General features: G+C 36.9%; 1 protein-coding gene across 2 annotated transcripts in view; it reads right to left on the bottom strand.

The window, feature by feature from the left end:
• Window positions 1-15534, bottom strand: part of LOC149065484 (protein CDV3 homolog) — a 63436-nt gene that overhangs the window by 7712 nt on the left and 40190 nt on the right. For both annotated transcript variants that reach the window (XM_089253971.1, XM_089253970.1), the window contains one exon: window positions 11214-11403. In XM_089253971.1, coding sequence (XP_089110097.1) covers window positions 11214-11403 — 190 coding nt within the window. The remainder of the gene's footprint in view (window positions 1-11213; window positions 11404-15534) is intronic.

Genomic DNA, 15534 nt, shown 5'->3' with positions numbered 1-15534 from the left:
AAAGAATTGAATGTTTTGTGTTCTTGCTGGTGCTGGAAAAAAAAATCGTTCTTCCACATTTTGAAGTAAAGATGGCAAATGCAGTAATTTTCATGTTATGTCAGTGTAGTGTTGTAGGTGTGCCTGCTCTCTGCCTGAAATTAATGACTGCTCTTGATGAAATGAACTATATGCAAAATGTGTAAATTACAAGGTCTATTGTTAAGAACCAGATAATTTTACTGCACTGTTCATCTTTTTGCTTAAAGGGATTTGTATATTTCAACCGCTCAAGGGTACAGCTTCATAATTTTTGGCTAATGAAGCCCTTTTATGTCTAGTGTTTTATAGATCTTTTTGAACATTCTTTAATCTTCTTCATAGTTAAAATACAGAAGACAACTTAAACACTATAGGCAGAATATAATATAACTCAGAAACAGAATATAATTCCATGTCAGTCTTTTCGTGCAGAATAGAGAAATCACATCTACATACTGTTCATAAAATATGTGTTTCCTTTCGTGAATGCTATCAGTGATTCTATCTTGGGTATATGAACTCTTAAAAGCTTCATATTTTAGCTTTATTATAGCTTAAAGTTTTATATTTTCTTTCTGAACATGTTTAATCGGAAGAAACAATTAAAAAAACTCAAATTACAAAGCTGCCAACGAAAAAACGTGTTTACCACACGGCCGTTAATGGAATACAATAACTATTATACAGGAATTTCGGCAACCAAGGTCATGCCCTTGATAAATGATTGCAGATAAACGCTACAAAAACGCAGTCACGTCTTTGCCAGTTGCTTAAATGCAGTCACAGACTTTTTTAAGGCTGCTCGATGGAAATGACCACGACTGTCCTCTATGGGTGTTTTCCCTAACAACGACGGTAATCATTGACGCCACAGCAACGTGAAAGCTCGCGTAAAATCTAATTTTCTGCCAAAAATCCAGAGAAATTGACAAATCCGGAGAGCGGGAGGAAGGATGAAAAATCCGGAACCTCCCACCTAAATCGGGAGAGTTGGCAGGTCTGTATGTCTTTTGCAATTTGGTCCTTCCCAGATAGTCAGAATTTTGTCAGTTAAAAATGGTTAAATTTTATTAATACAAAATATTGAAACAGGATCAGTGCGGACATGATGAATGCTGATTTGGAATTTGTGCTGACCTACACAAAGTGTAATTGTGACAGCACCAAGTGCTGTCACAATTTTGAACTTCCTGGAAAAAAATTGAATAGCTGAGGCATGCGAAACACAAATATTTTACTGAATTGCAGCAGCTGCTCTATCAACTTCAGCTGACGTTGCTGGATATTGAAGGCACCTTGCATAAACACCGTGATTTTAACCTTTTTTTGCAATTATCAACATAATATACATTTTCATGACAATAATGGCTAAAATTAATTTTGGTTAAATAGGTAGTTTCTAGTTGTTTTTGACAAAGAATCTAGTTGGAAAATATTTTTTTGACGGTTGGCAAAATTGGTTACTCGGCAAAGACAATCATATTTATTTTATGGCTAAGCTTTTTTGCCGCTGTGGTGGTCGAGTGGTTATAGTGACGGACTCGCGATGCGAGAATCCGGGTTTGAACCCCACAGTGGTGGTCGGCTGAAGTTGGTTTTCTGCGGTTCCCGACTTCAAGGCGCAAATACGAGCCGATCTCCCCGTTAAAAAGTCTCGCCACAGAGAGCAACAGTCCTACAACGATAAATCATTCAATCATAACACTTCACTCATAGTTTGAAAAACTGGTGGCAGATGGTAGCACTACACATAATAAGCATTACAGAGAAACACAAAAAACTTCACGTCAGGTTTCACTACACGTACATTCCCGCATGTACCGATTCGTTGGGGGTTCCGCGGGGGGTGGGGGGGGATGCATGTGTGGTGTAGCAGTAGTAGGTAGGGCCTCCAAAAAAAAGGCTCGGGGATCCATGATGTTCTTAAGTCAGCCACCTCGTTGGGCAATTTGCCTGTTGTGGCGTTGTATTTGTATTGTATTTGCATTTTATGAGCCTTTTATTGAGCATGGCATCTTCAAATAGGTGATTAAGAAAATTATACTAGAATAGATAAACAGTGAGAGTGGCAAAACCATAAATCCACCTGAGGGGCAAGGAGCAATTTTCACTATAAAAAGAATTCAGTAAATTTTCTTGATTTTTTATGTAATGCTAGCTACTTTTAATCAGCCAAATTTAAGTCAAAAGCTTGTGGTTTTAATATTCATTTGGTGCCTGCTTAACCCTTTGGCTGCCTGAATAGTCAGAGAAATGTTTCTCTCTGCAGGAGTGAAAAAATATCTTTTTTTTCAGTTTTATTTTGTGAAAGATAGATGACAAACAGTGCAAATTCAATACAATTGAAAGAAAAGGTATGATACAAAAAATCTGGATTCGAACCCACTGTCACTAACACACTAAGGATTTGAGAGGGAGACATTCTACCACTAACATCATCCCTTGTGCATCTCATCCCATATAGTACAAGCAAACCTATCAGAGGGTAAAATAAAATATAAAAAAATTTGCAACATGAGTATCCCATCTATACGTCATTTTAAGAACTTCATCTTAAAAAAAAAAAAACTGAATAAGAGAATGATTGAGCAGGCTACTATGCTCTTTAACATTTAATTGGCTTCACTTTTTGTCTTAAATTCCTTCCATCAGAAAACATGCCCTGTATCAATCTGCAGATACCACACAACCATTGCTTCATGTATGGGATTTTTTCACATGCTTTACAGGTAAATACCATGGCAAAAACCTGGTAAAAACAATTAGCCTTTATTGATTTTTTTTTTATTGATGAAAATATGTAGATTAAGTGTTTTTATTTTACTAATAAAGATTCATTTATATTTACACTCATGTCCATAAATTAAGGATAATGCCAGCTCCGGCAAATAAAGGTTCAGAAACAAAACAAACGTTACTTATTCATAAAGCCCATTTATTAAACAAAAGATGAAGAACAAAAACGATGGTGTATGTATGATACCATTCATAAAAACTACGATTTTTGCTCCCTGGAGCAATTGTAAAAAATATCTCCTTTACAAAAACTTACTATTACATGGTTAGTATGATGGTTAATACATTGTATGTCTCCCATGCGATGAAATACAGTCCGTACAACGCCTAGGAATGCTGAGTATCAAATTATCGATCTGATCTTGGGGAAGATCACTCCACTCAGCAAGCAATGCTCTCCAAAGTTCCGGTACACATGTAGGAGGTGGTTGACGGGCTGCAACTTGTCGGCCAAGCATGTCCCACACATGCTCTATCGGATTCATGTCAGATGAGAATGCTGGCCATTACATACGGGTTATATCCTCAGATTCAAGGCATTCTTTTACGATGTTTGCTCGGTGAGGACGGGCGTTGTCATCCATAAACACAAATTCTGCACCCATGGCACCCCTAAACAAACGTACATGTTTTTCCAGAATGATGCCCCGATAAATTTGGGCTTTCATGGTTCCGGTTTGAAAATGCAGATCTGTTCTGGAACCCAGTATAATTCCACCCCAAACGAGCAATACTGCATCACCGTAACGGTGTCGTTCAATGATGTTGTCTTGGTGGTAACAGGTACCTGGCGTTCTCCATATGAAAGTCTGACGTGAATCAGACTGCAAGCTAAACCTGGACTCGTCGGGAAACATCACACAAGCCCACTGTGACGATGTCCACATTGCATGTTCCCTACTCCAGGCTAATCGCTGCCGACAGTGAGTTGCCGTGAGCGGAACACATATGACAGGCCTGCGAGCATATAGACCAATATCGCCCAAACATCTGTACATGGTTTGCCTTGACACTGTGGTACCCGTGGCTGCAGATAGCTGACGAGACAGGTCGGATGCTGTGTTCAGTCTGCTTCTTTTGGCAGTTACTGCCAAATACCAGTCTTCATTCGGAGTTGTAATTCGGGGGCGACCTGTACTGTAACGTCTACTGACATTTCCGTTATCTTGGAATCGTTGCCAAAGCCTAGAGATGACACTTTGGGCAATTCCAAGTTCCTCGGATACTTCCATCTGAGTACGCCCACATTCCAGGCGGCCGATAATTCTACCACGTAAAAAATCATGCACATGCATCCTCTGTGTCATAACTATTCGCTTATGGCACTGAGCGCCTTACAGAACTGTTGTGAATAATTTTACTTCTTTGCCACCATTCCTTATGTACCCCCCTCTTACACTCTCGTCATTGTGACGTACTATCGGCATCATCTGGTGGCTTCCTGAAATTTGCATATCATTCTTGCAGATGTGTGTGATAATTCTACAGGTGAAATTTTTACTTTAGATTTCGATTTCCGTGTGATTCTGAATTATCCTTAATTTATGGACATGAGAGTATTTAAATAAATAATAATCTTAAGTATATTTTATAATATATGTATACAGTTGGATCTCTATAGTTAGCTACCATAGAAGAGAATAAACTATGAATAAATTATATGTAACACAACTTTTTTATAAATATTTCTGCTCCATTTCCATGTATCAGTAGAAGAAAAGATAGATAAAACCACTAGAATCATCACTGTTAGTTCGAAATTTTTAATTACAATGAAAATAATGCTTCAGAAGTTTTTTTTTATTTTTGCTAACCTGTTGAAGTACAAAATCGTGCAGAAAGCTTCATTATAGTTGGTTTTTTACAGGAAACTTTTGACTGGTAAAAATCTGGTAAATACTACCACATGTTCGTACAACAATAAGGCAGGGCTTGACAAATCAAGGAAAAATCCAAGCCACAACCAAATATTTTATGAACCAATATAATTAATATTTTGTTTTAATTGTTGTAATAAATTAATGTTTAAAAATAAAACATTGTAATATGCAAAAAATAAGTTTTTCATCATGTTATATACCTCTATTGTGTTCAAAACATTATCCAAAAGCATTCATTTAGGTTTTTGGTGGATTAAACCAGTTTTTTATACCTGTCATGTCAAAAACCAGTTTATAACAATTTTTGATGCCAAAAACCCAACACTTGTTATTACCAATAAGCCCTCATAAGATTACTTTTTAAAAGACTCTTTATAAACATATTTTGCCCAGAATTTATAGCCTTTACTTGTTTTTACTGCTATTCATATTGGTATATGATAACAATATAATCTTTATGTGAAGAGAATTTATAACATGATGAAATGAGCATATATAGCACCAGGTTTACAAACCTCTAGGAGGGGATAGGGTGCACCCAGAAGACTTGGAATCACATGTAATGTGGGGTTAGAGACATTTTCCTGATACATTAGGTGGTGTTATACTGGAGAGGTGGTTCCGGGCGTTTGATGCATTACCTGCTCGGTTGTTGAATCTATCATGACTTGATCTCCTGGAGTTCCCAGGGGCATATCAAAACATAGGTGGATGATATTCCTGTTGACCGCACTGAGGAACTTTTTGCCTGAACTGCAGGGAAGTCTAAGACATGTCCAGTATCTTCCAAAATGTTTGAAATTCAATGCACGTCTGAGATGTGAGACTCACATTACAGCTCATGAATGAAACTTCAAACACCTTTGACCTGTCTCTTCTTGATGCACATGTTATTAAAATCTGTGTTCACTTACATTATGTCCTTTTACTTCCACTGGTGATTTCTGTGTACCCTACCGCATCAGGGAGCATTTCCAACTAAGTATTGCTGTGTGATTCTCAGTCGTCTAGGCATATCTTACCTCTACTAGAAGTTTGTAAACCTGGTGCTGAGACACCCTGTATAGGTACTTTAACAGACATGCTATTAAGAATATAATTTTCGTTTTTGGTGTTTGCACAACAGCGGCTTAAAATTATGTATTTTGTTCAGAAAAAATGAATGAGTAGATAAAATTTTTAAATAATGGCAAAAACTGATATTTTCTTCTGAGGGTGGTAAAAACCATCAACAGTAAATACCATGGCGATTTGATTCATAGTCTATGTGAACTATAAACACAGTCTTTGATCTGCTACCGCTTCACCCATATGTAGCGACTTTGTGGATTTGCAGAACAACTCAGCAATGAGTATGACTTATGAAGTTTTTAATGTTCTTGTTAATTACACATCTTAATTGGATAATTTTGTTAATTGCTAATAAATTACGCTGATCTTCAAAATCTGTGGAATTTATTTGATTGTCTCATCTTGTATCACCGCACTAGACACAAAATAAAGTGTTCCAGACTCTGCCATGAAGCTGGGCTGGAAGAGATCTCGGCAACAGGATAAGTGTAGTGGCAAAGTTCTGGCGTTCATTCATGTATCACTGCACCAAATACCCAGAGTGGAACCTGGGTTGTAACGTATCGAGTTACGTTACAACTGCTTATTGCTTGCGTAAAGTTTTGAATATGGGGATAATCACACTCGTCTGTGTGGCATAGACCTAATACAGTAGCGTCTCTGTAACTCGACACCCCAAAAGTATCAACAAACATGACCTAAGCAGATGTCAAGTTAACAGGGTTTAACTCTAAATTTTTGTCAGATCATTTTTGTGTACATAATTATACATTCAAACAATTCCATTAAATAAAATGCTCAAATTCTCTCATTAATTTTAATCCAGGGTTGTTTCATAATAGAATCAAAAACATATAAAAAAATTTATCTCATGAAAAATAATTAAGTATATTTGTTTTTCTTTCCGAAGAGAAAACAAAAATTCTTCTACAGTGTTTAGTTTATCCTGTGATTGTTCAGTCTTTTTCTGAGTGCGTAGGAATCGATGTACCACATCTACAGCTTATAATGCATCATGGCGAAATGGTGCAGATACTTCTTCATCTGAACTTTTGGATTCTATTTCTTCAGAATATGAAGCACTTGCTCTTTGGTTGATTGATTTTAGAATATTATAGTCAAAAGTCCAGAAGTTACAAGATCAGAGTCAACGTTCACACATTCATCTTCGATACAATCACCCACAGCGTTATTTATGCTTTCTCCACATGTAATCTGAAACTTCAGAGAAATTATCGTTTTCCAAAGACTCAGAACAAAAACCAACATGACGGAAGCAGTTCCTAATCATGGCACTCATGACTGACTTCCATGCAGGATGTCATTTCAAAAGAATCTAAAACAGAAATTTTTGCGTATATTATAACATCTACAAATTTTTTGGTCTCATTTTCTGTAAAAAGTTTTCATACTTAGGATAATTCCTTGATCCAGTGGTTGTGAAATTGCTAATGAATTAGGTAGTAAAAAAGCATAATTTAATTGCTGAAAGGTCTGTTATTTTTGGATGAGCAGTGCAATTATCCAAAATAAATCAAACTTTTCTAACTTGAAAATTTTCCATCTAGCTTCCTCAACCATTGTTCGAAAATCTCTGATGGCAACAAAAAGGCATGGATGACATCATAGACCACAGGAAGAGTTTTAACATTTTTAAAGCACTGCAGGTTTTTGATTTTCCAATAACTAACGGTTTCAATTTTTCAGAGCCGTCTTGAGTTTGATGCCAAAAGAAATGTCAAATGTGTTGCGATCCGATTTGTAAATCAGATGCTGCTGATATCAATCCGCCATGACGTCATCGATCATGTGCGATCCGCCTATATAAAGGAAGATTTCCTCTGTGCACACACACATACTTAACCCTGTCTTTTAGTTCAGTATCACGGCGATGTGCGCTCGTAAGAGATGTTTTAATCTTAACTGTTTTTATGTTTAGTTATGTTAAGTTTCATTGAATAAAATTACTTTTAACCCACTGCATTTCCGCCTCTTAAAACATGGCACCGAGATAGTGATTCGATCCCCACGACTTCGTTTTCCGGTGATGATGCTTGATCCTGTGAACTTTTCGTTCCATGATGATGCTTGATCCTGTGAACTTTTCGTTCCATGATGATGCTTGATCCTGTGAACTTTTCGTTCCGTGATGCTGCTTGATCCTGTGAACTTTCGTTCCGTGATGCTGCTCAATCCTGTGGACTTTTTCCTATAGTGCTGCTCGTTTCCGTGTACTTTTTCATCTGTTCGTTCCATCATGGTTGTTACTGCTCGATGGAGGTAAGAGGATATTTCTGATATTTCGATCGTTCGGTTTCGTGTTCTGGCCATTCGGGAATTATTATTTTTTTTTTTTGCCCCCTTCCTTTCTGGTTCAAAGAAAATAATTATGGCATGTATAGGATCAATGTGTGAATTCCATATTTCGGACCCTCCCTCGTGGGACCTTTACAGGGAAAAGTTAACTTACTTTTTGGAGGCTAATTGCATTGATACACCCGAGTTAAAACGTGCAGCTTTGATCGTGGTATGCGACACAAGGACCTTGAGTATAATTCGTTCTCTGATCGCGCCAGCTACAGTTGCCGATAAATCTTACGATGACCTCATTACTGCCCTAAAAAATCATTTCAGTCCGAAAGAATCTGTCATTTATTGTAGGTTTATGTTTCATAAACGTATGCAACGACCTGGAGAAGGGATAAATGACAACGTTGCGAAACTGCGACGCCTTGCCGGGAATTGTGATTTTGACGCCACCTTGGAAGAGAGATTGTGTGATCAATTCGCTTGTGGGATTGCGGATGGGGCTATTCAGAAGCGGTTGTTAGCCAAATTGGAATTAACTTTTGAGTCTTGAGACCGCTGTGTATAGGGCCTTGGCTATTGAATCGGCCTCATCGCAAGCTCAACGGATGCATTCCCAAACGGGCGCTTGTGGTTGCAACGTGAGTTTCGTGGATAAGGTGGAAATGCAGCAAAAAAGGGGAAAAATTCCAAATTCCAAAAAGGCTTGTTTTGGTTGCGGCGAAATGCATGATCGAGCCGTTTTCCGTTTCAGAAACGTAAATTGTAGATCGTGTGGGGTCAAGGGTCACATTGAAAAAGTATGTCGTAAAAAATAGAGTTCTCGTAAATTTCAAAAACGAAGTTTCAAAAAATTAAATGATGTTGATACAGTTTCTCTGAAAAATTATTCCTTAAATACAGTAATTCAAATTAATTCTCTCAAACAAAATATTTGTGTAAAATTGGACAGAAAAACATTATTGATGGAACTGGATTCAGGATCTTACTATTCCATTATTTTGTTCGATACTTTTCGATCTTTGTTTGGTTCTAACAGACCCAAAGTATCTCGTACTTCCGTGAAATTCACGGATTTTCAAAAAAACTCAATAAAACTCGTGGGCAAATGCAAAGTGCAGGTTCAGTTCAAAAACTGTGATTCAAGGTTGGAACTTTTGATTGCCAATGCTCGCTGTTCCAATATATTGGGTTGTTCGTGGTTTCCCTTCCTTGGTATTGGTTTCAGCGGCATAAATTCTATTTCCGATCCTGTACAAGGCGTTGCTGCTGAGTTTTCTGAAGTTTTTGAGGAAGTCTTGGGAACTTATACAGGGCCTACTGTTAGTCTAGCTATCGATCCTAATTTTCCTCCCATACGCTGTAAGGCTAGAAATGCTCCGTTGGCACTTAAGGCAAAAATTGAAGATGCTCTTGAAGTTCTCCAACGAGAGGGTGTTATCGAGCAAGTCGATAATCCCAAGTGGGCAACCCCTGTTTTACCGGTTCTGAAACCATCGGGTCAAGTTCGTTTGTGCGGAGATTACAAAATTACGCTTATTAAAGCTATGGCTGCTTTTCCGTATCCGATCCCTTCCTGTTGTCAAATTTAGAGGGAGGCGGATTTTACGCTAAAATTGATCTCGCACAGGCGTACTTGCAACTGCCCGTGGATGAGGAGTCTGCCATGGCACAGACAATCATCACTCACAAAGGAGCCTTTAAGGTTAAAAGGTTACAATTCGGTGTAAATAGGGCTCCAGGTCTTTTCCAGAGCATTATTGAAGACACATTTGCAGGGCTTGAATGGGTAGTCCCTTATTTTGATGACCTTCTCATAAGAGCCGAGCCGCACAAAGAGTTGGCTTCCCTTTGAAAATAGTGTTAACTCGTCTGCGAAATTCCGGACTTCGTGCCAAAAAAGAAATATGCCTATTTGATGTAACAGAGGTGGATTTTTTGGGGCCTCAACCCTTTTCAAAATAAAACTGCACTGTCTTTTGTTATCAAACATCTTTTCGTCAGCTTGATTTTTGCTTTTGACACCTTGTTTGAAAGAGCGGCTGTCATAAAATTTTTTGCACCCGTCTATTTAAGATGATTTTTGCTTACTGAGGGCACTATTTGATGCCTTGAACAGCAGCACTTCAAATGAGCTAAAAAATTTTTATAATTTTTCAATGTTTTTATACTTGGAAAGAAATTGTTGCAAAATGGGAGAGAATTTCGGAAGAATCAACTCGATGTTTGGCGATATTGACGATTTAACGCTCGTTATTCGGCAACATTGGCGATTTAACGCTCGTTATTCGGCAAAGTTTCTAAACTAACATTCGTAATTCGGCAGACAGGTGCTTTTTACTCCCGGAATGAAAATTTTTTTCACGAAACAGCGGGATTTAAAACAATGACAATCAACTACAGTAATTTCTGCTGCTTCCAGTGACGACTTTTTTTTTTAAACGGAAACACTCAAATTTGCACTTTAAAGCTGAAAGGCATTGCAAACCATCTTCAGTTCCACGATCACGGACAGTATCGGGGTTTTGCGATGGATAGCCCGATCAGGGGCCGATAGTTTAAGTATAGTGTAATAAAATACGCTCTTCTCGTAAAGAAACGTTTCGTGGCTAGCAGGAACAAAAATTTTTTGGCATTCTTTCCAAAATTCCGGGCATACTGAAGCAAAATTCACTATTTGGCGCAGAAAAATGCGAAAATACGCTATTGGAGCAGGATGGCGCAAGATATTAGTTTTGGCGCAATTGGCGCAGAGTTCCCACCCCTGCACTTGGAATCAGTCATGATAGAGTAAGTTTTCAGAGAGATTACTTGATGGCTCCAATTAAAAGTAATTAAATTGTAGTAGAGTCAGGACTGCACATTAAAAAAGTTACATAAAAAATATAGGTGTGATTAAAATTTTACATTATACGGGGAGTTTTTTTAAATAAATTAAATAATAATAACAATAAAAATTCAGACTTTGCGAGATCGCACGAGACAGAAATTCAGCGACCAACACCCACTATTGCCAGATCCAGAACATTTTCATTTTCATTTATGAACTCACAAGTTTCTTTTGAGATCGCAAGATTTCATTTTCCACCAGTATGCATTCATAGTTACAATATCAACAGCAATATAAAGGATATTTACTTTTGTTTTCCTTTTGCTGCTGCTGATAATGAAGGAAAATCAAGCTCACTATTTAACTCAGGTGTTGATTTTGGATGTCTCCTTGAACTACCAGCACTGTTTGGAGAATTCGATGCTGAACTACGTAATGCAGGGGGTTTGTATGCAGCAGGTTTGGCAGTCTCTGTAATTTCTTTTTCAGGGGATTCACCTAGTTTGAAATGAATTGAAACAAACGAAACCCATCAATACAGCTTACGAAGGTCGATATATAACTAAGAAACTGTCAAATATATCTTCAACTCAACCAATACAGTCTCAACTATGTACATTGAGTTTAATAAAATAAGTGATACAGATTATTAGAAGAGCAAAACTGACATGATTAAATATACCAACATATAGGCTATAAACTATTTTTAAAACATTAAAAAATGTATGGTCAGGATCACTTATTCTCTTTTGCAATATCTCTTGATGCAATACTGTCACTAGAGATTTGGAACATTGATTCAGCATGAAGTTGGCTCCCCTCTTTCCTCATTGATAAGAATATCATTTTTTTTTTCACTCAGAGAAATTGTTGCTCTAAATAAGTAATCTATGTTTTCATTTTCTTTACCCTTTTTGGCACTTAACTAATCAAAACCGGAGAGAAATGATGCATACCTGAGAAGTCATCTGTGGCAATCTATGTTTTCATTTTCTTTACCCTTTTTGCACTTAACTGTAACCAAAACCAGAGAGAAACGATGCATACCTGAGAAGTCATCTGTGGCAAGGTCCTATTATGTATAGAAATTCTTGAAAGAGGCTCATTATAAGTAACTAAGATGAAATTAACAATTTGATAAGTAATTTGCAGTATTGCCAGTGATTTGCAGCAAGAGGAGTTAGCTAGATTGCACCCTGTATATAATATAAATATTACAAATTCAAAAATCCATACCACAAAGGCTGTAAGTAAATATAACAGAAAATAAAGTAAATGTTGAACCAAAATATGTAAATTTTTTGAAAATGTAAAAAATTTGATATGTAAAAAAAAAAAATTTTCAAATGATGAAATGAATATTCAAGGCCAGTACTGGGTTTGTCATTAGGGGGGGGGGGGAGATACCTAGACACTGGTTGAAGTGGCCTGGGTGTTCCCCCGATGACAAACCCATCACTGATCTTGAATATTCTCTCATTTCATCATTTGAAAATTTTCTCGAATTTGCATATTTTAGTTCAACATTTATTTGCTTTATTTTCTGTTGTGCTTACTTTCAACATTTGTGTTATGGATTTTTGAATTTGTGTTATTTGTATTATATCAGGGTGTCTGCCACATATCAAAAGCAAAATTCTGTGACTTTCAGTGATCTTTTCTCATCCAACAAAATGAGCCATGCTGGACTTTTTTTTACAATAGTGGTTCTCAAACTGAGTCCTGAACCCCTAGGGGGTTGTTTTAATAAAATAGGGGTCTTAATGAAAGGAGGAATGAATTTCCAAAATAAAAAATTTGATAAGAAATCAATTTTAATCTTTTGCAACGTAAACTAATTGAACCATTCAACATGTACATATCATAATATATTAAAATTGTACATCTACGAATAATCAACAGACAAATATATATATTCAGAATTAACTTTCTAACTGGCATAGCAGAAATCACCAAACCTCCTGTAAAATGCTACATTTTCTTTTAATGAAGTAGGCTTTCTTCTGATTCTCAACAGGTGCAAAGTAAAGGGAATGGGAAAATGTGCTCCATTGAGAAAGCACATACAAAATATCTGAGCTTGTCGCTGATAAAATAGAAATATTTTTGCTCCACAACCCATTGAAAGGTTAATTTATGTACATAGAAAAAATAACAAAAAAACTATTTGATAGCACGTGATAGTGCAGTCACTGTTTTATTTTGAATGAAGGTGATTGAAGAGGAGGGGGTTGGTAAAAATTGTTGTCAAGGGTGGGCGGGTCGATGGTAAAATTCTTATCAAAAGACAGTCATGCTTAAAATAGTTTGAAAACCACCAAAGCACGATATAGACTAGAAGATAATACACATATATCATAGCTGCCAACTTTTGAAAATGAAAATTCGGGAGATTTTCACGCACACCCGTATTTTATGCTAAAACCACTCCCTAATAAATACAATAGGGATTTTTCCAAATAAAATAGGGATTTTCCAAACATAAAAGTTAAAGTGTAGGGAATAAAATCCCTACTCAAAAACTGAAGTCAAATTAAAATAGGGATTTTACACACATGGAAGTTAAACCCTTGGGAATAAAATTCCTACGCAAAAAACAAGTGGAATTGGAGGTCAAAACTTCAATGATGTAAAAATAAATATTGTGTTCAATCAGAAACGCTGTGGACAAACATTCTGCGCGAATGACCCCAAAATCATCGGAAGATGAAGGAAAACACCGTCAATTTTTCAAGAACACTGACTTTTTGTGACACTTGCTTGATGTTTTTTTTTCACTTCACGACTGATGATGGCAGTCTTTCCATGACCGATGTTTATGTCCGTAACACAACTTGTACAAAAAGGAAAAGTCAGCCCTCTTCTGGAACGTTTGATGAAAGGAAATTCATCGGAATAAGTATCTTTAAAATTGATTAAATATGTTTTTGCTTATCATTATTCATGCTTTGTTATATCGCACGTACGTAACTTCAACAAAAGAAATTTTGACCACATGTGCATCACCATAATCTTCAATTATTATCCAGGACTATTGGCTGCTAAGCCATTTCCCTGCACGATAAGGCAAACAACTTTCTTGTTACCATCAGAGGGTTTGTAAAACTTCCTTAAAAAGGGAATTTCCCCATTTACGACGTGTGACGTCATTTCGAAAGGGAAAAAAAAGAGGCTTCATGCCCACAAGAAATTCCTTAGGGATTGTTTTCATAAGCGGGGATTTTTTTAATGAAGTAGGGAATTTTTAGGGACAATTAGGGATTTTTGTGATTTTCGTAAAAATTCGGGAGATTTAAGAACATTTCGGGAGATCGAGCGATGAAGATAAAATTCGGGAGATTCCCGAAAAATTCGGGAGACTTGGCAGCTATGATATATATACAGATCAACTGAACAAATATTTGATGATTGGGGGGGGGGGGGTCAAGGATAGAAGGGCTGCAACCCTCTTATGCCCTATGTATCTCTGCCCATGGAAATACTCTTAAAGCAAAAACAGAAAGCAAATTTCTCTATCAAAATCAAAACTTATTAATGAAAACATAAAAGGAACCAAGGAGATAATGTATTTCATTTAGACCAAATTTCTAAAAATTTAGTTTAATGAGAGCCAATACATGTTTCATACAAAAAGCTATTTTGCATTAAGGAATGCCATTTAATGAGGTTCAACTATTTATTTGCAAATTGTTCGTTTTTGCAGCACCACAGTAATTTTGTGCTCATAATAAATTCAAATGAGACTTAGTAAAGCCAAAGCAAATATCTCAGGCCACATAAACCACCCCAAGCATAAGCAGATACAAAATTCTTGAAAGGGGGAGAAGAGGACGAACGTATATCCTTCCCCACTTTGGCCAATGATACTCTTTTTAATGAACGGAAGACAATCATCTCTCTACTGCCCCCCCCCCCTCCCTTTAGCACCTATGCACTCAAGCAACTTTGTGATGTTGCTTAAACCCTTAATAATTCACAAATATTCAATGAAATTAAAATTTTAATTGTATTACATTTCGCTATTTATAGCCATCTTCATGTTCCCTGCTATAAGGGCTCTTGGCCTCAAGTTTAATAAATAAATATACGGGGTGATTATAAAAAAAACTATCCCGACATATGGGCCCCTAACTATCATACCATTCACAGAAACTGAATGAAATTTTGGCATAAGGTATTTTGAGGTATGCGCTCAAGAATGATAGGGAAAACAAGTGTCACTCTAACAGTTACGTTTACAGTGAGAAAATTTCGAAAATATCAAATGACAACACCAAGTTTTTTGTATTGGAATGTGATCTCCATTGTGAAAAACACTAAATAGTATTCGAACGGCAACTGTAGCATGAAAATCACCGGCGGTAGATAGGCTAAAAGTGAGGACAACCAATAAGGACAGAGAAGCAGCATAAAATAAAGCATTTTATTGTGTTTCACAAATTTTCCACATGACCTCCTTCACACACGATGACACTTTGCATGCGGCAGATGGTGGATAGCACTGCAGCACGTACCATGGCAATAGGAATCTCTTGAACCGCAGTTCTGATGGCATCTTTCAAATCAGATGCAGTTTGCGGACGAAACTGATACACTTTGGATTTCAGATATCCCCCACAGCCAGAAATC

This window comes from Pholcus phalangioides, unplaced genomic scaffold (genome assembly GCF_987345545.1).
Source record: "Pholcus phalangioides strain wild (caught in Gottingen) unplaced genomic scaffold, Ppha-v1.0 ptg000039l_1, whole genome shotgun sequence".
NCBI lineage: Eukaryota > Metazoa > Arthropoda > Arachnida > Araneae > Pholcidae > Pholcus > Pholcus phalangioides.
This window is presented reverse-complemented; position numbering and strand designations above follow the sequence as displayed.